Here is a 27,814-nt window from a genome sequence, read left to right on the forward strand (position 1 = left end):
CAATACTTTGGCCACTTGATGTGAAGAGCTGACTCATTGGAAAATATTGTGATCTTGGGAAAGATTGAAGACAAGAGGAGAAGGGAGCAACAGAGATGGCTGGATGATATCCTTGACTCAATGGACATGACTTTGAGCAAACTCTGGGAGATAGTGAAGAACAGGGAAGCCTAGTCTGCTGCAGTCCATGGGGTCACAAAGAGCCGGACATGACTGACAGACTGAACAATGAACAAAAACAATAATATCTTTATTTATACGTATTAATAAATGCAATTCATTTGTGTATCCTAGAAATAAATATACAATTTAAAATTATTATTTTTTTGGTAATTAATTTATTTTTTATTGGAGGCAAATTATTTTACAATATTATATTGGTTGGTTTTGCCATACATTGACATGAATTCGCCCCAGGTTTACATAAGTTCCCCCTCCTGAACCCCCCTCCCACCTCCCTCCTCCCTTTATCCTCCCTCTGGGTCATCCCCGCATGCCAGCCCCGAGCATCCTATAACATGCATCAACCCTGAACTAGTGATTCGTTTCACATATGACAACATACGTGTTTCAATGCCATTCTCCCAAATCATCCCACCCTCACCCTCTCCCACAGAGTCCCAAAACTGTTCTACACATCTGTGTCTCTTTTGCTGTCTCCTATACGGGGTTATCATGTGCATCTTTCTAAATTCCATATATATGCGTTCAGTTCAGTTCAGTCGCTCAGTCGTGTCCGACTCTCCGCGACCCCATGAATCACAGCACTCCAGGCCTCCCTGTCCATCACCAACTCCCGGAGTTCTCTCAAACTCATGTCCACAGAGTCGGTGATGCCATCCAGCCATCTCATTCTCCGTCGTCCCCTTCTCCCCCTGCCCCCAACCTTTCCCAGCATCAGAGTCTTTTCCAGTGAGTCAACTCGTTGCATGAGGTGGCCAAAGTATTGCAGTTTCAGCTTTAGCATCAATCCCTCCAATGAACATCCAGGATTGATCTCCTTTAGAATGGACTGGTTGGATCTCCTTGCAGTATAAGGGACTCTCAAGAGTCTTCTCCAACACCACAGTTCAAAAGCATCAATTCTTCGGTGATCAGCTTCTCTTCACAGTCCAACTCTCACATCCATACATGACCACGGGAAAAACCATAGCCTTGACTAGACGGACCTTGGTTGGCAAAGTAATGTCTCTGCTTTTTAATATACTATCAAGGTTGGTCATAACTTTCCTTCCAAGGAGCAAGCGTCTTTTAATTTCATGGCTGCAATCAGCATCTGCAGTGATTTTGGAGCCCAAAAAAATAAAGTCTGACACTGTTTCCACTGTTTTTCCATTTATTTCCCATGAAGTGATGGGACCAGATGCCATGATCTTTGTTTTCTGAATGTTGAGCTTCAAGCCAACCTTTTCACTCTCCTCTTTCACTTTCATCAAGAGGCTTTTGAGTTCCTCTTCACTTTCTACCATAAGGGTAGTGTCATCTGCATATCTGAGGTTATTGATATTTCTCCCAGCAATCTTGATTCCAGCTTGTGCTTCTTCCAGCCCAGCGTTCCTCATGATGTACTCTGCATATAAGTTAAATAAGCAGGGTGACAATATACAACCTTGACGTACACCTTTTCCTATTTGGAACCAGTCTGTTATTCCATGTCCAGTTCTGACTGCTGCTTCCTGACCTGCATACAGGTTTCTCAAGAGGCAGGTCAGGTGGTCTGGTATTCCCATCTCTTTCAGAATGTTCCACAGTTTATTGTGATCGACACAGTCAAAGGCTTTGGCATAGTCAATGAAGCAGAAATAGATGTTTTTCTGGAACTCTCTTGCTTTCTCCATGATCCAATGGATGTTGGCAATTTGATCTCTGGTGCCTCTGCCTTTTCTAAAACCTGCTTGAACATCTGGGAGTTCACGGTTTACATACTGCTGAAGCCTGGCTTGGAGAATTTTGAGCATGACTTTACTAGCGTGTGAGATGAGTGCAATTGTGCGGTAGTTTGAGCATTCTTTGGCATTGTCTTTCTTTGGGATTGGAATGAAAACTGACCTCTTCCAGTCCTGTGGCCACTGCTGAGTTTTCCAAATCTGCTGGCATATTGAGTGCAGCACTTTCACAGCATCATCTTTCAAGACTTGAAATAGCTCAACTGGAATTCCATCACCTCCACTAGCTTTGTTAGTAGTGATGCTTTCTAAGGCCCACTTGACTTCACATTCCAAGATGTCTGGCTCTAGGTCAGTGATCACGTTATCGTGACTTTCTTGGTCGTGAAGATCTTTAACGCATATATGCGTTAGTATACTGTATTGGCGTTTTTCTTTCTGGCTTACTTCACTCTTTATAATTGGCTCCAGTTTCATCCACCTCATTAGAACTGATTCAAATGTATTCTTTTTAATGGCTGAATAATACTCCATTGTGTATATGTACCAAAGCTTTCTTATCCATTCGTCTGCAGATGGACATCTCGGTTGCTTCCATGTCCTGGCTATTATAAACAGTGCTGCAATGAACATTGGAGTACATGTGTCTCTTTCAATTCTGGTTTCCTCGGTGTGTATGCCCAGGAGTGCGATTGCTGGATCATATGGCAGCTCTTGCAGCTCAATTCCAGAAAAATAAACGACTCAATCAAAAAATGGGCCAAAGAACTAAACAGACATTTCTCCAAAGAAGACATATAGATGGCTAACAAACACATGAAAAAATGCTCAACATCCCTCATAATCAGAGAGATGCAAATCAAAACCACAATGAGATACCATTTCACACCAGTCAGAATGGCTGCTATCCAAAAGTCTACATAGAATAAATGCTGGAGAGGATGTGGAGAGAAAGGAACCCTCTTACACTGTTTGTGGGAATGCAAACTAGTACAGCCACTATGGAGAACAGTGTGGACATTCCTCAAAAAACTGGAAATAAAATTATTAAATATGATAGAAGATACAGTTATATGGAGCTATTGGCATGTATAACAGAAGGGTCTCATTGATATTTCATGGTTCAGAGAAGATTGCTTTTAAATTGACTTTTGAGAGATGAGCGGGCATTAGCCTGGCAAATAATAGCAGAAGTCCCCACTAAGAAGAGGCTTTAGAGGAATTTGGAGGTTGGAGAGGTTTGCATTATTCCAGAACATAGTGAAAGTAGCATTCAGTAGATGACGTCTTGATGATATTAACTGTTTGAATGTTGCTGAACACAGTTGAAATCATTAAAGGATATTGAGAGAAATAATGTCATTTATCTTTTATAGAAGACCTCTCTGAAATGAAATAACTGAAAAAGAAAATAATTAACAAGTAATCTAGTAATCTAAGCCACAGTTGATGATAATTTGGGCCAAAGTGGTTAGGACTGAGACACTGTATAAAGGTATAAACAGCATATTACAAATAGAATGGGAATTTTCTCTGTAAATTCCATGATATTTTGGACCTTGTTACCTAATACACCATTGTAACTTGAAGCTGAGCCTCATACATCATATTAAATATGCTTTTCTGAAATTATTGAATAAATGAATCACAGAAGGTAGAAGGAGATCTCAGGAATATCTTCTTTGTTTTTATGTAACCTATTGGGTCAATGGAAGAATCATTTACTGAAATAAGGGAATTAGAGATGAAAAAGATTTGGACAAATATAATCAAGGGTTTAGTTAAGGACATGTTAAATTTCTGATTCCAGAGCAGACAGAATTATGATTCCCAACACATCCCATGTGTGAATATGTTACCTTACATAGCAAAAGAAATTTTGCAGATATAATGAGCTTTAGAAACTTGAGAAGGGAGGATTATCCTAGATGTCCAGGTGGGCCCACTGTAGTCATCAAAACTGTTTAATAGTGAAAGAAGATGGTAGCAGAATGGATCAGAGAGATAAAATAGAAGGAGAAATTCAGAAAGTGTGAGGGGGACTGAACCCACTGTTGCTAGCTTTGAAGATGGAAAAAGTGTACCATGAGCCAAGAACAAAGGTTTGTGGGTGGTCTTAGAAATTGGGAATAGTCCTTACATGACAAGTAAAAAGGAAGTGGGGATCTCAACCCTACAACCTCAAGGAACTGTATTCTGTCAATAACTGGAAAGAACAAAGAAATGGATCTTTGCCTACAGTCTAAAGGAACACAGCCCTATGCATACCTTGATTTTAGCCAGATGAGACACTTGTTGCACTTCTGTTTTATAGAGCTATAAAATAATAAACTTGTGATGTGTAAGTCCTAGTAGATATATCAGTTCCGTAGCTGGACACACATGGAACAGTACATACTTAACATCCCCTGTCCCTCCACACATATATATACACAGCCACATTAATCAAATTGAATCATTCTATCATAATAAATCTTCCAAATATTGGGATAGATAAAAACACACCTTGAGTGAGAATCATTTAAATTACATAAAATTCCCCACAGAAGAAAAAGTCACTGAAATGGTTAATAGTGTTGATTTAATGAACTAAGACCTACTGATGTTACCAGATTTTATTTTTCTATTTACTTAAAGCAGTGATTTAAGACAAAAAAAAGAGTATTTTTTGTTGGGTTGTTTTTTTTTGTGGGGGAGTTGACAATATTGTTGTTTGTTTTCGCTAAGATGACCAGCTTGACTAATTTGTCAATAATTTGTAAGACAAATTCTCGGAAAGATATAAAAGTAGAAGAAAATATGTGTATGTAAGCTCTTCGACTATTTTACGGTATTTTTGTCCTCTTCAGACATTCCTGCAGTTCCTCATCTTTTCTCAGGCTTCAAACTTCAGAAGTAATACCCTCCCAGGGACATTTGTGTTTTGATGAATCAGAGGGACAAATCCTGCTGGAAAGTCTGGCATTCATAGGGTGCACAGTTATAAACTTGACTTTCACATCATGGGCTTTATCATTTCAAACAAGGCAAAAGTGTCCAGCGAACCCACCCCACTTGCTTCCCCAGTGTTTGTAAAGGATGTACATCTGCTTATATGCTGTTCAAAATACATCATATTCCATCCCAGGCTTTGTGAATATTAATTGATTATTGTGTCCCTTGCTCATAATGCAGCCAAGTCTCTTGCTTTCCTTCCTTTCCTTAACAGCCATTTGGTGCATAGTTATGTAACATTTTATGGTTTCTAAGATTTATTCCAATTTGTGTGAGGAACAATGAGATAGAGCTATGTAGTACAAAATGCACAGTATTTGATAATGAGATGTCATAATTTCTATTTCAATTAATGGAGTTTTAGATTATATTAATTCTCATAACACTCCTTTGAAGATAGTCACTCAAAATTTACTTATTTTATTTAATGCAAAGTTATTTAATATGACTTAAAATTTCCAATTGCAAAAGGCTTATTATTGCATCAACAATTCTATTATCATTTAGAGATTGTATTCTAATATTGAAAGGCCTTTGCAATTGCTTTACAGTTACTAAACTTTCACTTCTGTTTGGGATTTGGAGTATGTTTCGTTTTAAACCTCAGTTGCTTGCATTAATTTATTCTAACATGAATTTATCCTTCAAATATTTATTAAGTAATTTTATATAGGCATTATAATAAAAATTGAGACACAGATTTTTATTTCTTTCATAACTCTAAGCAAAATATAATCCATAAGCCACAGTTTTCTCATTTGTAGAATGGAACCAATGATGTTTATTTATGAGAACATTCAGTTCTGTTCAGTTCAGTTCAGTTGCTCAGTCGTGTCCGACTCTTTGCGACTCGACGAATCGCCGCATGCCAGGCCTCCCTGTCCATCACCAACTCCCTGAGTTCACCCAAACTCATGTCTATCGACAGTGATGCCATCCAGCCATCTCATCTTCTGTCGTCTCCTTCTCCCCCTGCCCCCAATCCCTCCCAGCATCAGACTCTTTTCCAATGAGTCAACTCTTCACATGATGTGGCCAAAGTATTGGAGTTTCAACTTTAGCATCAGTCCTTCCAATGAACACCCAGGACTGATCTCCTTCAGGATGGACTGGTTGGATCTCCTTGCAGTCCAAGGGACTCTCAAGAGTCTTTTCCAACACCACAGTTCAAAAGCATCAATTCTTCAGTGCTCAGCTTTCTTCACATTAGGAGAATTAAATGCAGTAATCTATATCTATCTATATATGGTGCTTCTATATGTATTATAGATATATAGATTGAATTACAAAATATATAATATTAAGCTAGCACTCAATTATGTTTAATTAAAATTTTTTTTAAATTTTAGAGTTCAAAATCTATTAAGTAAATGATAATACAGGAAAAATTCAGTATTTATGTAATGTGAATTTTCTGTCGTAATGTAATATTGTTGTTGATACTGATACAAATTAATTTTATGCTCATTTAGAATTAAGAGTATCATTAAACTATTATAAATTTCTTTTCATGTTCTAGACTTTTGTACCACATTATCAATATCTTTTTACTTTTCTCTCTAAAGAGAAAACAATATTTTGTTAGAAATATGCCATAGTTCTTTAACTGTCCCTTCTAAAAAACTATAACAGAGAGTACTATGTGAATTCCTCTGTTTTTAATTTTGTTTAGGCAGCAGATCCTGATGCTGGAATAAATGGCCAAGTGCATTACAGCTTGGGTAACTTCAACAATCTTTTTCGCATCACATCCAACGGGAGCATTTACACAGCTGTGAAGCTTAACAGAGAAGTCAGGGACTACTATGAACTTGTTGTTGTGGCAACTGATGGAGCAGTACATCCTCGTCATTCAACTCTTACTTTGGCCATCAAGGTTTTGGATATTGATGATAATAGTCCTGTGTTCACCAATTCAACATATACTGTTGTTGTTGAAGAGAACCTGCCAGCTGGGACCACTTTCCTTCAAATAGAGGTGTGTGGAAGAAGCAATTGTTTCATGAATTCTGTATAAAATTTGGTATTTGTATGGGTCTGCCAGACTTTAGTAAAATGCACACACACACACACACATGCAGTTAAATTTCAAATGAATGATAAGTAAATTTTAATAATGTATTTCTCAAATATTACATACTCTGTTTTATCTATCAAACTTATTTTAGAGAGAGAAGGGAAAAAAGTTGCCATTGTAAGAAACTGAATAACACTTCTTAATAGACTTATTATCAATTTACAAAAGTAAGGAATGTCAAATATTTATTATAACAATTGACAATACATTAGACTATTTTTAAAAAAACTTAATAATCTTTCATCTTGTACCTCCAAAGTTACTCAGTATTAAATTTTTATGTATATTATGTTACATTTATGTTTCTGCTCACACAAATTTCAGATAACTACACACATGTCTAAACATACATGTATCCAGGTATGTACATATACACACATGTATTTTTGCTGTTTAGTCACTAAGTCATGTCTGACTTTCTGTGACCCCAGGGACTATAGCCTGCCAGGCTCCTCTATTCATGAGATTTCTTACACAAGAATACCGGAGTACGTTGCTATTTCCTTCTCCAGGAATTCTTCCCAACCCAGGGATTGAACCCTTGTCTCTTTATTAAAAGATATATTCTTTACCACTGAGCCACCTGGGAAGCCCATATACATGCATACACATATACAAATGTATAGAATCACTCTGTATCTTACAGAAATAGATTTCTATACTTATTATTTTGTAATATTTGTTCAGTTTCTATACATAACTGGCATACTTCTAGAAGTCTATTTCTCCTTTTTATTAGTGTCTTTATATCTAAGCTTCTTTCTTTTAGTTCTCAAATTATTACCAGAAACTCTGGATATTCACATTCAGTAAGTTAGATTGGCCTAAAAATCTCCATTTAAGCACCAACCCTTTAATTCTGACATAGGTGTTCTATGAAGTATATTTTGGAAGAAAAAAAAAAATAAAGCTCTTTCTCAACCTGCAATCTACAATTTGAATTTTGTTAGCATGGATTTCAAGAGCTTGTGTTTTTCCATGATTCAATTTGATCTGTTTACTTAGTTCTGTTCAGTTCAGTCCGTCAGTTGTGCCCGACTCTTTGTGACCCCATGGAGTATAGCCTGCCAGACTCTGAAGTACATGGGATTCTCCAGGCAAGAATACTGGAGTGGGTTGCCATTTCCTCCTCTAGGGGATCTTCCTGACCCAGGGATTGAACCCACATTTCTTATGGCTCCTACATTGGCAGGTGGGTTCTCTACCACTAGCGCCATCTGGGAAGAAACATTATTAAACCTATAAAAGGCAGATGCTGACCAGGGAATAGGCTGTTATTTCTCCGTTTATTTCCCTATTCATTCATTCAACAAGCTTACTGGATAACAAGTCGCCTGCTAGAGGCCAAGGGTTCAAAGATCAACAAGATTTCTTGCCTTCATGGAATTTTCAGTCTGGTGTAGAGAGCAGACTAGTAACTCGTAATTAACACAGAAGTCCTCAATACAAGGAGCCTTGGAGATCACAGGTGGAACTCTTAACATAATCTTGAGAGCAAAGAGAATGTTTCCTAGGGAAAGCTTATTTCTAAATTGTGAACTGAGGGAGAAATAAAGAGTTGTTCAAGGGGGAAAAAGAATATTCAAGGCAGTGGAAAAACCTGCTCAAAATCCTGGAGGAAAGGAAAGAGTGAGGGGCTAAAGGGCTAGAAAATATATGTGTCCTCACCATGTTAAGATTGGAGTTGATCCAAAATGAAATGGAAAAGAAGAGTTTTTAGGTAGGAAGGTGACATCATAAAATCTGTGCTTTAACAGTATCTTTCCCATTGTGATGTTGATAATTGTTTGGAGGGGACCAAGACTGAAGTTCATATAGGTGTTTGCTTTACTGCATACACATTCTAGCAAAACCTGACCTTCCCCACTCTATCTTTGCTCCATTCCATTTTCTACCAGAGTAGGAATTTCTAATCTCTATTACTGAATGAAATAATCACCTATAAAGTTTCCATTGAAACCTGCTTTTTCAGTTGTTTTTGTTTGTTTGTTCTCTCTTTGTGTGTATATGTGTGTGTGTGTTTTGTTTTAATGACTGGGAAATTATTTTTTGGAAATGAGAATTAAAAAAAATATTGGAATATAGTTGATTTACAATGTTGTGTTATTTTTTGCTATACAGTAAAGTGAATCAGTTATACATATTCATATATCCAACTCCTTCTCTGATTCTTTTCCCATGTAGGTGATTACAGAGATTGAGAAGAATTCCCAGTGCTATACAATAGGTCCTTATTAGTTATTTATTTTATATATAATAGTGTATATATGTCAACCCCAATCTCCCAATTTATCCCTTCCCATCCTTTGCCAACTGGTAACAACTATATGTTTGTTTTTTATATCCATGATTCTATTTCTGTTTTGTAAATAAGTTCATTTATACCATGTTTTTAATTCCACATATAAGAAGTATATGATATTTATCTTTTTCTAACTCACTTCACTCAGCATGACAATCTCTAGGTCCATACACATTTCTCTATTTTATTTTGGCATTCTCTTTGAGAATCTCCTATATGCAGGGTAGGTATTTTGTCTTTATTCATCTTGTGAATATTTAAGATATTATTTTTCATTGTTATACAATCAGCAGAAAATAATAAACAACAATTTACAACAATATTTATGTTTTGCTCTTTTTATTTTAATTTTTTTAACTTTAAGCTTTTTATTTTGTATTTGGATATAGCTGACTAACAATGTTGTGGTAGTTTCAGGTGAACAACAAAAAGACTCAGTCATAAATACACACTTATCCACCTTCCCCCAAACCCCCCTCCCATCAAGGCTGGGCACATAACTTTGAGCAGAGTTCCATGTGCTATACAATAAGTCTCCATTGGTTATCCATATTAAATATAACAGTGTGTATTTAACCTTCCCAAAGTCCCTAACTACCCCTTCCCCATGGCAACCATAAGTTCACTTTTTAAGTCTGTGAGTCTCTTTGTTTGGTAAGTTCATTTGTATAATTCCTTTTTAGATTTCACATATAAGGGATGACAATATTTCTTTACTGTGGTATGATTCTTTTCATCAGTGATATTTCAGATAAAATAGATATAGTAACAAGATCAATAATGACAAAATCTCTTGAGTCTCGTTCTTTGACTTGATCTCTTTCTTTCTCTCCCTCTCCTTCTAGCTGATAAATTACTTTAAAAAATACTTCTCTCTGAAACATAACTTTTGATCATCATTCATTTCATGTTGTTCTAGGTACTGACACATGACCTCCATCAGTCCTGCATTTCTTTATTTTGAAAATGGCAGTGATATAACCATTCTTCTTCTTAACGTGTTACAGGCTAAAGATGTTGACCTCGGAGCAAATGTGTCTTATCGGATAAGAAGTCCAGAAGTGAAGCACTTTTTTGCACTACATCCATTTACAGGAGAACTCTCCCTTTTAAGGAGTTTGGACTATGAGTCATTTCCAGACCAGGAAGCAAGTATCACTTTTCTAGTGGAGGCCTTTGATATTTATGGAACAATGCCACCTGGTATTGCCACTGTCACAGTGATAGTAAAGGTAAGGAATATAGATGACTTCTGGCTGCCTACTTTGTTTTCTCTGCCTGTAGTTTCTGTTTTGTTTTTTGTTTTTTTTAATCCATACTGAAGTATAATATTTGGGGGCAGCAATCCATAATTATAAATGGTACCAAAGCCAGAATATAAATTTTTAAATGTAAAGTGTTAACAAAGACTTGAGAAATAACTGAATTATTTAACTATTTATAAAAGATAAATTTGAAAGAATCACTAAATAAGAGTTCAAATACTGTTGCTCTCTAGGTCCACCATTAGCTTTGTGACTTCAATCAAGTCATAATTTCTCTAGATTACACAATAGTCCAAATTCCATAGCACCAGAGATAATAACTTCATCCAAACCCTTCAATTTAAAATAATAAATGAAAAGAGTAAGAGTTCTAAGGCTCTTGGATCTAGTTTGTTTAGCTTAGTTTTGAATCCAAGATTCTGCAGTGAAATAAGCTTTGGAATTAAATGGAACTGGGGTTAATTTATGGCTCGACCCTTTTCAAGTTCTATGACCTTGGGAACTCTCTTAGACTCTCTAGGTTTACATCTAATTTAACCAAATACCCTGTACCAACTGATCGCCTGGTAGGGTACGTCATCCTCAACCTTTAGGGTTTCTTGTGATTTTTAAAGTATGGGTTTAAAATAAGACATGAGGAAAGATTTATTATTTCTCAAATATTAGTGTATATAGAGGTCATCTGAACAAAATAGTAAACTTTCAGGTCCCTCTGCTCCTTCCCAGAAGAACGCCTTTCCCAGAAGAGCATCTGAGACATCAGTATATTTGAAAAATACATAGATGATTCTTACACAGGTTGTGTGAGTATCAGATGTTGAAAAATGTACTTAAGTTACAAATATACAAACAAATGATCCTCAAATTGCTTTACTAAAGGTGTTAGTACTTAAAAATGACTTCAAATGACCTTTATATCTTTGATGACATCAAAAAAGTGCTTTTATAAACATGTATCTTTTTTTGGTCAGGAGAAGAATGCACATATTTGAAACTATGATCTTCACTTATTTTCTCTGGTACCTTCTCTCTCAAGTTAGATGTGGCTGATAATGGATAGTTATAATCCCTCATAAACTCTAGCTTGGTTGCTCTAATTTCAGTTTAGATATATTTGCTTGGATTTTTTTTTTAATGATAGAAGTCTTTGGTGTCAAAATGAGTCCAAAACTATCATCTGAACAAGCAGGATGTGCACTCCATAAGCCTCATTCTCTATTTGGGAGTCATGTTTCTTAAAATGTCTTCCACATTCTCTGACCACCCCTTTATTTTAATACACAGGATTTACACAAAGAGTCAAAATCAGAAGGTGGGAATTGTTGCTCATTGATGGGCTTTTCTTTCTTCAGAAACAGAAGAGTATTGCTCTAATTTTTATTGCCTCAGTTGCTCTCTTATTTAGAGAAGTCAAACAATTTCATTGGTCAAGACTTCCTTACTAATACAGAGTTGCTGCCGCTGCTGCTGCTAAGTCACTTCAGTCATGTCCGACTCTGTGAGACCCCATAGACGGCAGCCCACCAGGCTCCCCTGTCCCTGGGAATCTCCAGGAAAGAACACTGGAGTGGGCTGCCATTTCCTTCTCCAATGAGTGAACGTGGAAAGTGAAAGTGAAGTCACTCAGTTGTGTCCGACTCTTAGTGACCCCATGGACTGCAGCCTACCAGGCTCTACCACCCATGGGATTTTCCAGGCAAGAGTACTGGAGTGGGTTGCCATTGCCTTCTCCTATACAGAGTTACTTCTGGATAATTGTACATTGAAAACAAAACAATGTTTAATTCTAGACATTTTTTCAGTGACACTTTGTTTTCTTATTCAAGGTTATTTAAGCATGATAAAGTTTGTTGAACATTTCTCCAAATTCAGACTGATATGTGCTTTCCTTTCACTAAGCACTCAGGATAAGATTATCACAAAGAGAATTTTAAAACTGTATTGTATACTATTGGGACCCATGAAAGTATCATACTTGTTTGTTTTGAAGGGAAGAGTGAAGTACATTTCTCATTTCTCTACAAAAGTAAATCTTTCTGAAGCTTGCAAATTTTCTGCTATCAGTCTGTTTACTTGCGGTACTGACAAGCTATTTAGCTGATAACATAATTGCATGGTATTTGCCAGGAGATATTTCTACACAAAATAGTTACCATGGGGAAACCATCTTGAAGACATCTCTGAAAATGAACAAAAACATAATTTATTTTGTAAAGAAAGGGTGACAAAAGAAATATTCAGTATTTAATGTCTAATTCATCAAATTTATTTAAGATTGGAGTTATAATGGAAAAAAATGAATATTTATTTCAAAGGAAAAATATTTTCACAATAGAAGGAAATTTGAATTTTATCACAGACACCTGCAAAGAGCTTTCTTAGTGTCAAATTTCAAGGATCCAAAACAAAACTAATCATGATCATTTGAACCATATGTATATTTGTTACAAAGGCTTTGCAGAATATTGCTGAAACAAGGTCTTTTGGTTGTATATATATTAAATAAGAATTGAAAATGTGATCATAGTGAATTACAGAATATGGGTAAATCTCTGAAAAATAGGAATAAAATTCTAAATAGTTTTAAACATAAAATCCAGAGAAAAGCATGCTCTTACAAACTGTGTTATAATAATATAATATAGAAAATACATCAAAAGAAAAGATCTGTTTTCTATAGTAAGCCAAAAGCTGAATACAAGCCAGAAAGGTTGAGATACTTAAATGTATATACAATTCTGGATAGCATTAAAAGGAATTTAAAGAACTTGTCCAGGATGACTTAAGTCATTTGCTGATTTTAGTTTTAGGTAGAATGTCTTGCACACAAGTAGAAGAGAGAGTGAAGGAGATTCTTCTATGAAGGAAGGACACTGAATTTACCACTGGTTGTGTTTACCTATAAAGGAGGGTACAGGTATGGGAATAGGCAGGGACAGATGGAAGGACCAGAAATGAATGGCCATCTACAAGGGCTGAAGTTATTAGGAAATTCAGTGAGTCTTGGAATATAAAACTAGCATGTTCATGTTTCAGAGTGATTTCTTCCTCTGAGAAGGAAAGAAATGTTCCTATCCCAAAATAATATAAGAAAGAGGATAGATAGAAACTCAATGCCCTATACAAAGGTGGCATTTGCTAAAGCATGGACACCTGACAGGCAATGGATTGCCACTGATAGTCTATGGTGACAGTATTAATAGAGTGCTTGTTTTGATTTGGTCAAAAGAGCTGTGACATGAAGGACCAGGAGGTAGTTCAGGATTCAAACAAATCAGAAACTCTGAACATTTCAGTGTTTACAACCTCTTTACTTCTGTTGCTCTGGAGTAAGGAGATTGAGTAAAAGATAACTTCAATGGACCAGCATGGTATAATAGATTGATCTTCAGATGGCTCCAAAACTTTGTTCATAGTGATTCTAGTGGAGGTGATCGAATCCCAGTTGAGCTATTTCAAATCCTAAGACATGATCAAGTGAAAGTGATGCACTCCATATGCCAGCAAATTTGGAAAATCACCTGTGGTCACAGGACTGGAAAAGGTAAGTTTTCAACCCAATCCCAAAGAAAGGCAATCCCAAAGAAAGGCAATGCCAAAGAATGTTCAAACCACCACAAAACTGCACTCATCTCACATGCTAGCAAAGTAATGCTCAAAATCCTCCAAGCTAGGCTTCACAGTATGTGAACTGGGAAATCCCAGATGTTCAAGTTGGATTTAGAAAAGGTAGAGGAATGAGAGATCAAATTGCCAACATCCGTTGGATCATAGAAAAAAAAAAAAAAAAGAGAATTCCAGGAAAATATCTACTTCTGCTTCATTGACTATGCAAAAACCTTTGACTGTGTGTATCAAAACAAATTGTGGAAAATTCTTAAAGAGATGGGAATACCAGACCACCTTACCTGTATGCTTCTTAAGAAGCAACAGTTAGAACCAGACATGGAACAACAGACTGGTTCAAAACTGGGAAATGTGTACATCAAGGCTGTATATCTCACTCTGCTTATTTAATTTACATGTAGAGTACATCATGTGACATGCCAGGTTGGATGAAGCACAATCTAAAATCAAGATTGCCAGGAGAAATATCAATAACCTCAGATAAGCAGATGACACTACCCTCATGCAGCAAGTGAAGAGGAACTAAAGAGCCTCCTGATGAAAGTGAAAGAGCAGAGTAAAAAGGCTGGCTTAAAACTCAACATTCAAAAAACTAATATCATGATATCTGGTCCCATCATTTCATGGCAAATAAATGTAGGAACAATGGAAACTGTGACAGACTGTTTTCTTGGGCTCCAAAATCACTGCAGATGGTGACTTCAGCCATGAAATTAAAAGATGCTTGCTCCTTGGAAGAAAAGCTATGACTAACTAGACAGCATATTAAAAAGCAGAGACATTACTTTGTTGAGAATGGTCTGTCTAGTCAAAGCTATGATTTTTCCAGTAGTTATGTATGGATGTGAGAATTGGACTATAAAGAAAACTGAGCATTGAAGAACTGAACTGTAGTGTTGGAGAAGACTCTTGAGAGTCCCTTGGACTTCAGGGAGATCAAACCAGTCAATCCTAAAAGAAATCAGTCCTGAAAATTCATTGGAAGGACTGACGCCGAAGCTCCAGTAGTTTGGCTACCTGATGAGAAGAACTGACTCATTGAAAAAGACCCTGATGCTGGGAAAGATTGAAGGCAGGAGGAGAAGGGGACGATAGAGAATGAAATGGTTGGATGGCATAACTGACCTAATGGACATGAGTTCGAGCAAGCTTCAGGCAATGGTGGTGGACAAGGAAGCCTGGCATGCTGCAGTTCATGGGGTAGCAAAGAGTAGGGTAAAGTGAAAGTGAAGACCCTCAGTCATGTCCGACTCTTAGGGACCCCATGGACTGCAGCCTACCAGGCTTCTCCGTCCATGGGATTTTCCAGGCAAGAGTACTGGAGTGGGTTGCCATTGCCTTCCGAATAAGCAATTGAACTGACTGACAGGTGGCTCAGGGGTAAGGAATCAGCCTGCCAATGCAGGAGATGCAAGAGATGCTGGTTTGGGGTGATCCCTTGGAGTAGGAAATGCAGCCTACTCCAGTATTCCTGTCTGGAAAATTCCATGGACAGAGGAGCCTGGCAGGCTACAGTCCAGGGTGTCACAGAATCAGACACAGCTAAGCACAGCACAGCACATAGTTGATTGGCAACATTGTTAATTTTGGGTTGCAATTATATATATATTTTTTTCCTAAATTATAATTTCTAAATTCATTATAGATTATTATAAGATACCAAATATCGTCCCTATGATATACAGTAAATCCTTGTTGTTTATCTGTTTTATGTACAGTGGTGTGTATCTGTTAATTCCATGCTTCTAATTTATCCTTCTTCCTGCCTCCTGATTGGTCATTATTTTTTATGACTTTCTACTGTTCTCCTTTCTACTGTTCATCTACTGTTTCCATTCAGAAAACAAAGATCATGGCATCTGGTCCCATCACTTCATGGGAAATAGATGGGGAAACAGTGTCAGACTTTATTTTTTTGGCTCCAAAATCACTGCGGATGCTGATTGCAGCCATGAAATTAAAAGATGCTTACTCCTTGGAAGGAAAGTTATGACCAACCTAGATAGTATATTAAAAAGCAGAGATATTACTTTGCCAGCAAAGGTCCATCTAGTCAAGGCTATGGTTTTTCCCGTGGTCATGTATGAATGTGAGAGTTGGACTGTGAGAAAGCTGACCGCCGAAGAATTGATGCTTTTGAACTGTGGTGCTGGAGAAGACTCTTGAGAGTCCCTTGGACTGCAAGGAGATCCAACCAGTCCATTCTAAAGGAGATCAATCCCGGGTGTTCATTGGAAGGACTGATGCTGAAGCTGAAACTGCAATACTTTGGCCACCTCATGCGACGAGTTGACTCACTGGAAAAGACTCTGATGCTGGGAGGGATTGGAGGCAGGAGGAGAAGGGGACAACAGAGAATGAGATGGCTGGATGGCATCACTGACTTGATGGACATGAGTTTGAGTGAACTCCGGGAGTTGGTGATGGACAGGGAGGCCTGGCGTGCTGTGATTCATGGGGTCGCAAAGAGTCGGACACGACTGAGTGACTAAACTGAACTGTTCCTCTTGAGATTAGTTAGCCTGGAGAAAATACCCATTTAAGGACATAACCTTCAGATGTTACCCTCTGTTCTATTCTGTACTATCAGATTCTTAATAGTATATTCTTTCTAATATATATGCACCTCCATGTTTAAAGAATATGAATACACCAAAGAGGGTGTGTCATGGGACTGATTCAGGTAATTTCTTAAACTATCTGCCTATTCTCCTGTTGTACAGGTCTAAAACTAAGATGCAATATATTTCTACTAAAAAACAAAACCAGAAGAAACAAAAATTATTCAAGCCTAGAGACAAAAACAGTATCTTAAGTAGTAATAATTCATATATCTATGATTCTCTCTCATGGCTTCCCAAAAGTCACCCACTGATTTCTGGGACTCCTGAGAAAATTGCATTCCTTATATACACAAATGAGTAATTTTACCCTTCAGTGCTTATCACATTCTTCCCTGGCTGCCAAGGCAAATGAGACCAGGCTTGCTACTGCCACACATGTCCCAATGTGGGTAACAGATTCTGATACGCCTTGTCTATACTAGTTACTGCTAAGCAATGTCACCATTTTCCAATTCCATTGTGACTATCAGCTGCTATCTCTACCCTGATGAATTGGCTGGTACATACCGGGGGCAGGGACACTCTTGATATGCGAAACCCTCAATACATATTAATACTCTGAAAACTTTAATTCACCAAAGTCACATAGTACTCAAACACTAATAATCTGTGCCTTCAGTATATTGATGTCTTTACGGTCTTTCATGATCTAGTCTATAGAGCACTAGCCCCTCAAGATGGTGTCTTGAGGGGTATTTGGGTGTCTCATATACAAAGAATAACATAGACATATTAGTTTGGGAAACACCATTATGTATAAAAATAAAGATTTCTGTACTGTAGGTCTTTGTATAGGAGCCTTGAATATTAATATACTAGTGTATGTTGTGAATATCAAGAAAAGAAAATGTAATTTCCTACTATCTATCATGGCATTTCTTTTAATTTGTAAAGTTTCTGATAGAACTAATTTTCCAAAGAATGCAAGTTAGGAAAAACTTTATTAGGTTTTAGTGAAAACAGCTATTTGTGGGGTTAAATACTGAAAAAGTTGTTATTTAAAATATACAAATAAAAATGCTACAACTCCACAAAGATATTTATTGTATCTGTATCATATTAATTATATGGCTGTTTAAATAAAGATAAGTTCAATGCAAAAAAAAATAAAAATAAAAAAAAATGCTACAACTCTCTTTTTTACAAAAAAAAAATAGACTTTATAAATAATTTTTTTAATTATCTTCAGGGAGATAGATTCGAATTATGCAATGTTTAGAAGCTTGCCAGATTGCCAAGATGAAAGTATAGTAACTAGTTAGAAGAGTTCTTAAAACTGTAAAATATTTTTGGAAAGAGATGTTTAAAATTTTATGTGTGGAATTTTAATGAAAATCTTACTCAGGTCATTTTATATACACTTTTCTGATGACTTTGCCAGTTCTCCTTTTTCTCACTTCCAAGTATCAGAATGATGCCTTTAGAATCTGATGTGAGAAGAAAAATGTAAGGAAGTGTTAGTCGCTCAGTCGTGTCTGACTCGGCTCCTCTGTCCATGGGATTTTCCAGGCAAGAATACTGGAGTGGGTTGTCATCCCCTCCTCCAAGGGATCTTCCCAACCCAGGGGATCAAACCTGGGTCTCTTGCATTGCAGGCAAATTCTTTACCATCTGAGCCACCAGGGAAGCTCAGGATCTGGCATACAAGAATTAAATATTAGGTCTATCTTTTATTAGCTGGATAATTATTAACCACTTAATTTCTCTAAGCTTCAGTTCCTTATTATAAATTAGAAATTATAATAATAGCGAACACATATTTTAGACAAACTAATTGAAATGATAAATTTAACACACTTAGCATAATGTCTGATATACAGTGAAAAATAAACCATACATATACACATACACATATATAATTATGATACAGTTTTTAGAAAGTCTGAGATAGGGTGGTATGATTAGAATCCTCTCATAGATTCAAGCTCAGAAGAGACACATATTCTCCCAATTGGTTTGCCTTGGAAATGAACTGAGATCATTCTGTTGTTTTTGAGATTGTACCCAAGTACTGCATTTTGGAATTTTTTGTTGACCATGAGGGCTACTCCACTTCTTCCAAGGAATCCTTGCCCACAGTAGTAGACATAGTGGTCATCTGAATCAAATTCATCCATTCCCATCCATTTTAGTTCACTGATTCCTAAAATGTCAATGTTCACTCTTACTGTCTCCTGTTTGATCACATTCTTTACAGCATCAGACTTTGCTTTCACCACCAGCCACATTCACAAGTGGGTGTCATTTCTGCTTTGGCTCAGCCTCTTCATTCCTTCTGAAGCTATTTCTCCAGTCCTCCCCAGTGGCATATTGGACACCTACTGACCTAGGAAGTTCATCTTTAAGTGTCATATCTTTTTGCCTTTTCATACTGTTCATGGGGTTCTCAAGGCAAGAATACTGAATATACATGCTTATACTTTGGCCACTAGATGCAAAGAGACCGTGGATGGAAAAGAGCCTGATTCTGGGAAAGATTGAGGGCAGGAGGAGAAGGGGGTGGCAGAAGATGAGATGGTTGAATGGCATTGACTCAGTGGACATGAGTTTGAACTGACTCTGGGAGACAGTGAAAAACAGGGAAGCCTGGCATGCTGTTGTCCATGGGGTCACAAAGAGTTGGACACAACTTAGCAACTGAACAACTCCCAATTGACAACAGTGTCATGACTTGGAAAAAATTCCAGAAACTTATCAATTGCCTCCCCCTACATTATCATTCCAGTTCAGAGAAATTAGATGGGAGTGGAATTCTTTATTAAATTAGTGACTTGTCAACATTGCACAGTGTCAGTCTCTTCTAATTTAACCTTCAATCTTGAAAGACTGTTTTATCTGCCAAGGTGCATAAGTAATGAGGCAGTTGCTCAGATAACAGGGATCTATCCTATGTGAAACTGAAACTCCTTCATATGTTTTCCCATCACATCCTTATACTTCATCCTTCATAGCATTCATCACACTTGATAATATTTATTTATTTGCTTTCCACACTAAATTGTAAGCTCAGTACCAGAAGGCACTTTATCTTTCTTGGTGGTAACTGTATCTCCAGCATCTAATGTACTACCTAATACAGGTACACTTTGCTTCTTGTGGCAAGTGTACCATTGATTACCTTATATTGGGAATAATACTATCACCCAAGATTCTAGAAAAGCTTCAAACTTCAAAAGAAAAGCAAAGAAAAACAATTTTAGGCAGCCAACAAATAAACTTCCAGTACAGGTTTTTATCCCCACCCCCAACCTTGCCAAAAATGGTTGAGATAATTTTGTGACTTGTGTTTAAGAGAACCCCATGCAAAATAGAAAAGGAAAGATTTGTTTGATTGGAGATGGGGCCTTTTTGACTCTATGTGACAGAATCAAAGGAGAAGGGAGAGGAGTCAGATAAAAACAAGAAACCAAGGGGGAAGAAAATGCAGAAGGCATATAATATAAGAAACAGCAACAGGAACAACAAAGAGAGTATGTCTGGTGCTGGGAAACAGAACTAGTAACAGGCAAAGGAAAAAAATAGACTGTGTCCTCTGCCAAGGAAGAAGAGGCATCAGGTCCATAAGCCTTAAGGGATTTCAGAGGCAAGGTAGCCAAGGGTTCTAGTGCTAATGCTAGACAGTAATGGAGAAGTAACAGAGCCATTCCACCCACCGGCACACACCACCTCACCACCTGATCTCATTACAGAGTGTGCATAAGAGTTTGAGATGAGGACTGGCATTCTCTATATTATCATCATTTAACAAAGATGATGGAAATATCACTGGTTAGTACTCTTCTATCAAGGCAAAGCCTCTTATCTAGAACAATTTTTAACCTATGATTCCAGACATCAAAAATGGTATCATCTCTCTTGTCTTTAAAAGGAGAATCTGCCATTAATTTGTAAGTTCACCAGCAATTTCCTATGTTCCTGTTATACTCATTAGAAAAGGTTGCTTAAAATCTACTCTGTGGTCTGCCAAAGGAGAAATGGCTTCTGTGATTATTTTAACTTGAATTTAGAAAATAAATAAACATATTTTCTTCATCTTAGATAGCTGTACATTCAGGTGCAGTTTCAGTTGCTTGATACATGGGAGCTAATTATGCTAACTCATAAAACTATTTTTTTTCTAAGAAGATCAAGGCTTCGTTCCAGTTGAGAACCATGGTAATATTCAGAATACTCTTCAAAAACATGAAAAGAAATTTTTTGTTCAGAACAACAAAAATTATAATTACAGAAAGCAAACTGTTATAGGTCTTGATAAAATTGCTAACGAGGACAGAAAAGGAAATTTTCTTTTTGTCAATCATGCCCTCTAGTGGAACGATTGACAACAGAAAAGAGCTTGCTTTCGGAGAGCAGAGCTTATCCTTAATTTGCTGCATAGTAGAGCATTTGTACAGAAAAATGTATACATTTTTCTTCAAATATCCCTGGAGCATAAATATAATGAACTATTGATTATGCTATTTGGCATAGTGCATTTCAATAAATTCTCTCATCTGAAATAATGCATTGTGCAAGAACTGTGTGCACTGGCTATACAGTTTAGCCAAGGTGAAGGATTGTAACCTCAAAATATACAGTGTACCATAAAAAAGATATACAGCTACAGTGACAGCATTGATTTATTCTCCATTCTGTCAATGGCAAGCAGACTAAAAGAGGGACACCAATTTACAAACTTAGGTTTCTGTATAATCAATTTATGAAGCCAGATTATAAAAATGTCCACTGTGTGTTCAGTTAGGAGGTGAGTGACCTGGTGACTATTTTCCAAGAGAACAAAAAAGAAAAATATGTTATTTTACTCAGCACTGTTAACAGCTGTATTGACATAATTGAGAAAAAACATTTTTTCCCTGTAATATTCAAATTAATCCAAAATATGGATTAGTATAACATTAAGATTTTTAATATCCCCTTGGATAATAAAGGAAAAGAAAATTTATAGGAACATACTCAGTTTATGTGATTTGGGAAACTCATATACAGAAAAATCACAAAGTTGGATTCCTTTTCTAACCTTCAGAAACTATGATTTAGGGAGCGCAAGAGGAATTCCATCCCTTTGGTTACAAGATTCACTCATTAAAATAGTTAGCACTCTTGAAAAGAGCAGGAGGAAATGTGCGTGCAAAAGTTTTATATATTTACCCCATGCCTGTAACCTGAAGATCAATACCTTCCACTGTCGTCATTATAGCGAACAAGTGCTTCCTAGGTTTATTTACTTGTTCAGATTTTAAAGCTCATCATATATAAAGGAAGTCTTCTTCATTGTAGAGGTTGTGAATACTGTATGTCAAAACAGGGAAATGATGTACTTTTTGAAAATTTCTAAGTTTTGCTTACAGTTCAACATCTTCAACTTTTATGAGAGTCTGCAGGGTTTTTCAGATATACAACTCAGATGTTAGCTCTACTGTGAAAAGCAAGCTCAATTTGATTGCAGTTGTTTATGATCCAATTATCCTGACCTCTTTGCAAAAAAGGGTGTTTATAATCAGCTAATTTGTATATTTCCAGTTTACATTGTACAGAAAAATTTGTGTCAGAACAAACGCCAAAGACTGTGTAGAATAATCAAGTGAGAAAATGATGACCTGGGGAATAAAATAACTAACAAATTTAGTTTTGAGCTCAAACATGTTTGAATCAGGGTATCCAAAACAATGCAGCATATAATAATTATTTTTTAAAGTAAATTTGAGAAAGATAAATCCTCCAGGTTAATAATCATTATTTTTAAGAAAAAAGGATTTGCAATTCTCCATAAAACCTTAAATTTTTAAGAAAAAAAATGACCTGGCTCTCAAGAGACCAGATTAATTTGTGGCTTTGCCAAACCAGTAGATTAGTTTAGCAGATGTCACTATGCTATCTTCAGAATCAGTAACTTTACCTGCCAAATGGTAGTTAAGTGACAAATTCAAGAACATCTTTTTTTTTTTTTGAATCACCGCAGTATCCCCAGTGCCTAGCATTGGGTCATAAAAATGGGAGGAACATCATAAATATCATTTAATGAATAAATATGAATAACTCATATCACTGAATTGTGGAAATTTAAAAGATACATATAAATCACTGAAAAAATCTTTAAAGAAATTAACATGATTTCTGACTAAGAACATCTAATCCTACATGTCATTATTGTAGTGTGCTATATGAAAAACATCTTTTAATCATTTTATGTTTGTAAAAATGTAAAATGACATCAAAGGATACCTCACAATTTGCATTTGAAATGCTCTAATCATCCTATTATGCTAAATATATAAAGAATTAGAAATTGCAATGGAAACATTAAAGAGCTTTCTTTAAAAGCAACAACAAAACAATATATATACATATATATATATATATGCCACCTTCTACACCTGTCTCATAGAAGGGTATTTTTTATGAAATGTGTTCCTACTTTTCAAAGTTCAAAACTACATTATACCATTAGAAGCATCTTTAGAGAAAAGTTCAAGCATCATTACAATATCTGAAAGCTTTTTCTGGAGGCACATGGATTGTGAAACAGGCTGTTTACTTGAGTGGAATGGGCTTCGATAGAATGGGGTAGGTATCATACTCCTTAATATTGTATAGGGACTCTAGTAGTTTCCTCTGGGGTGCCATTCTGAAGTGTAGGTAATGGAATTGAGAGGATGGAAGGCTGACAGTGGCAAATGGGTTGTGTGATATGAAGAGGTAACCTGGTTTAAACAGAAACACCAAACTCTTCATTGTATCTTACAGGATATGAATGATTACCCTCCAGTATTTAGTAAACGAATCTACAAAGGAATGGTGGCTCCCGATGCTGTCAAAGGTACACCTATAACGACTGTTTATGCTGAAGATGCAGACCCTCCTGTAAGTTGAAGACATTGATTAATACTCTGAACTAAAGGGAGAAAATTTTAACACTTATAAATGACCCAGTTCCCAAGACAGCACAATGAGTGTGTGTTCCACTCTACCCACTCTCTCACATTTGATGCACTCTTGCCTGTTGCACACACAGGTACAGACCATATTTCAAGTGATTATTATCAAACTTAGATAATTTAAGGATATGGTGTTTGTTTTACTCTGATTCAATATTTAGTATTTGTCAGTTTATCTAATACTAATGATAAATATGTAATATAGAAAGAATTATCTACATTTGCAATAAGTATATTTCAGTTTCTTTATTTGGAACATCATAAGTTTAGTTTAGCCTAGATAAGTTTTATCCTTAAGTGTTTTCCACCTTATTTACATTTCATTAGCAAACACTAAATCAACATACAACAATATTATATTGAATGTGTTAATTTTTGTAAGCTAAAATTGTCTTTCTTTTAGAACATATTTCATAGATTCTCTTAGATGTCCTAAATTGCCTTTCAAGATAGAGGGTTTCTAATTAAATTATAGCAGAAGTGAGGTAAATTTTCCTCAATATCATTTCTTAATGTATTAAAGATAGCATATAAAACTAATAGTTCTTCTATAAAAATGCTTTCTAGAAATAACTTGAGAGTATTTTACATATTAATTATTTATTCTCATAATAGTTGGATGATGAAGATTTGAATTTTTTATCTTGGGTGAACTGTAGGATAAGTCAGTAGCTGATAAATTCTAGAAAAATGTTAAAAGTATTAAATAAAACCATTTTAGAAAAGTAAGAAAATAGAAAAATACCTCAATTTTATAAGTGACTTAAAATTTCTGTTTTGTGTTGCTAATATAAGCAATATTTATGTAATGCTATTTATGTAATAAAATATGAATGGCATAACATTTTTCAGCTTCAGTTATGACAAGCCATATAGTCTTTTGTGACTGTGAAGTCTTAAGAAATAATAATGTTAACATGAAAGCAATGACCTTTCACTCAGAACTTCCTTTTCTCAAATGTATTAAAATGTCCTTGAAATTGATTTATTGAATCTTGGGAAATAATGATAGGCAAAACTTCAGAGCCTTGAACACACCAATAGAGATGGTGAATGTGAAATTGTGGTTTGTCTGTTTAAGTAAACTGTCAGAGGTACAAAATATTTTAAAATTAGGAATACAGTTCAGTTCTATTCAAGATATGTGTTTTGAGCCACCAGCTCCACAGTGATCACTGTGATAACCAGGTTTTGCTGTCCAGAAACTGACAATCTCATAGGGAAAACAAAACTGCACATAGAAACTATAAAGCACTATGTAAATGTAGGGGAGGAAGAATTTTCCTTTCTTCCCCTCTAAGTTTTCTGGCTGATCTAATAATTAAATTGGCATAAGACAGATTAGCAAGAGGAAAACAAATTTAAATTTGTACATACAGGATCTCATAAAAATATAATGCTTGAAGAAGTGACTAGAGCAGACGGCCTTTATCTTTTACACCAAGTACTAATACATCTGTGAAGAACTGACAAGATGACGGGTTTGGGCTTGGTGTAGTCATTTAATAAAGAAGTAATGAGATTTGCTTACATGGCCTTGTCATCCTTGAATTCCTTGTCTCTGGCAGTAAGGATTTCTCAATCTCTTGGTATAGAGAGGATACCTTCCACATGGGAGATTTATGTCCTGCTTTCAGGGAGACAAAGAGTAGAAGTGTCCTTCTTACACTGACTGTCTCTTAAGTAACTTTAATTCAAAATAATCAACATGCCCAAGTGACATATTTTGGGCAAAGTGCCTGAACCCTCTCATAAGCAAATATAGCATCTTAAAGTACTTATATTTCTAAGAAATTTTCTTTAGCACAGAATTTAAGATACTGTTAAGTTTCCTGACATTAATGATGAGATTCTAAAAGTAGGCCTGCTATTCACCTATATGGGACGGACCTCAAAGTCTTAGTGTGGGTGGCAAAATCCCTACTTCACTTTTGTTACTTGTGACCTGCAGTGACTTTCAGTCACTGTGCTGATGTGAAAGAAGCTGTCTTGTTCCATTGTCTGTTTTCTAAATAAGTCATATTACTTATATACAGTATTTACATAGAGAGAAGTTCTCCTTTTCACTTCCTAAAACCTGTTTATGGAAATTTATCAGACTCAACTGCCATATTAAAGAAGCTCTTAGGCTTGTATTCCCAATAGTATTTTTTTTAACTTTTAATATCTAATGCTGTCTTTTCAGTAGATGAAAGATGGATGCCAGTCGTCCAACTGGAATACTGAGCATGTGTCTTTCAGTTAGCAAATATATTATTTTATGAGACTGGATTTTGATCCTTGAAACACTTTCAGCTATTGGCATTACTAGTATTCAGCACTGAATTTTCCATCATTGCTACAAATGATGTCCCTTAAATTAGCATAGTTACAATTTGTCTGTACCGACAACAATCTGAAATAAAAGCTAATTCCATGAAATTTTTTAGAAAATATCAATAAAAATTATACAACTTTCAAAATGCTATGATTGATTTTCACTTTTATTATTTTATATCAGTGCCATAAATACAGAATAAGTATTTTTGAATGGATTTGCCAAGTATTTCTATTCTGTTAGTATTATAAATATTTATTCGTTAAGATAGTTTCAGTTTCATATCTGTCTGGGCTCTTAAGTCAGTTTCACTCCTTAGGGCTGTGAGTAGCTATAGGTAACACTATGTTTATTTAATGATCTTTCTTCCAAACAAGAAGGTAAGGTCCTTGAAGGCAAGAATCAAAACTTAATCCAATTTGTTTTTTTCCCACAGTTAACCATGTTTGGTACTTAGTAGAAACATTTGTTGAATATATAATCAGTTATTTCTGTGCTCTTCAGAATTGACAAAATGTGCCAGATCTTCAGAAATTTAGTTATTTGTGAACTTGGACAAATTTCTTCTTGACTCCAGACCCAAGTATGGCCATTTGAGGTCTGTGATAATTAAGTGAGGAAAGGCTTAGTGCTGCTAAGTGAGTGCTGCTAATTAAGTGAGGAAATGCTTAGTGCTGCTTCTGCCCTCTCATATAAGTAGGTATTGTTACAATCCTGCAATGATAATTTGCATCTCTAGAGGTTGGCAAGGCATCATGTTTCTTGTGAATGAAATGAGAATCACCCATTTTAAACTAGAAAACAGCAACTGTAAAATCTTTTGAAGTATCAGATGGAGAAATGGGTAAGATCTTAAAGCCAGAGAGAGCATTGCTGCTGAATATAAATTAAGAATTATAAAATGCATGTTGTGCAAGCCTAAAGTGATCTAGAGAGGAATAAAAGTCTTCTAGGAATATTTTTTCCCTTGAATTAAAATTGTTAGGACTTTTATTTTCTGTCTTGCTATTGTGACAGCATTGACATTATGTAGTTCACCAGAGACATGTATGGTGAATGACTGATCATTTTGGATATTAAAAATTGCTAACCTTTTATTTCTGCTCACCGGAGACTTCTCATTCCAAACTGTCACAAGACAAAACTCCAAGTGTAGTTTCTATTTGCATATTTTTATCCTTTCCGAAGTTGTGGGCCAAACCACATGATACAAGAGCTCTCTTTGTGGGCAGAGTAAATGTCTCACAGTATAGTGTCCTTCATTAGCAAGTGGACACAGAAAAATATGAATAAATATATTTTGTTCATTTCCAAGAAGTTACGAGGAACCCACTGAGGAGCATCTTCTCATTATTGTGTCAATTCTTTCCTTTTAATACATCTGAGGAATTTTTAACATTCTTGTTTAAAGTAAATCAGTATTTGGATCATGTTTAATAGCAATTTTGACAAACTTTCTTATTTGCATATAGTCATATGAGAAATATTCATATATTGAAGACTTCTTTTTTAGGTTTTGACATCAATTTATAAAGTTAATATGCTTCATGAAAAACAATCTTGTAGTTCTCAATAGTAACTGTCTTAATCAGTGAGTGTTCTCACTTCACTTTTCTTTTTTCAGAAGATATTTTTATAAAGGGATAATAATTGCATCTGCGAGGCAAATTTTTCCCTTCTGCTGAGATTTTGAGAACTGTATTATCCTTTCAGAGTTCAGACGAGCTACCTGAGAAATTATTTGTAAAGTGATTTCACAGGTGGCTTTAACATCCTTTTCAATCATT

General features: G+C 35.9%; 1 protein-coding gene across 16 annotated transcripts in view; it reads left to right on the forward strand.

Annotated features, from left to right (window-relative positions):
• Positions 1–27,814, forward strand: part of PCDH15 (protocadherin related 15) — an 870,688-nt gene that overhangs the window by 619,786 nt on the left and 223,088 nt on the right. For all 16 annotated transcript variants that reach the window (XM_088842500.1, XM_088842496.1, XM_088842498.1 and 13 more), the window contains 3 exons: positions 6,557–6,858; positions 10,267–10,491; positions 23,520–23,636. In XM_088842500.1, the coding sequence (XP_088698626.1) occupies positions 6,557–6,858; positions 10,267–10,491; positions 23,520–23,636 (644 nt within the window). The remainder of the gene's footprint in view (positions 1–6,556; positions 6,859–10,266; positions 10,492–23,519; positions 23,637–27,814) is intronic.

The sequence above is a fragment of the Moschus berezovskii genome, chromosome 12 (genome assembly GCF_049115385.1).
Source record: "Moschus berezovskii isolate FMDL1 chromosome 12, NW_MosBer_1.0, whole genome shotgun sequence".
Classification (NCBI taxonomy): Eukaryota; Metazoa; Chordata; class Mammalia; order Artiodactyla; family Moschidae; genus Moschus; species Moschus berezovskii.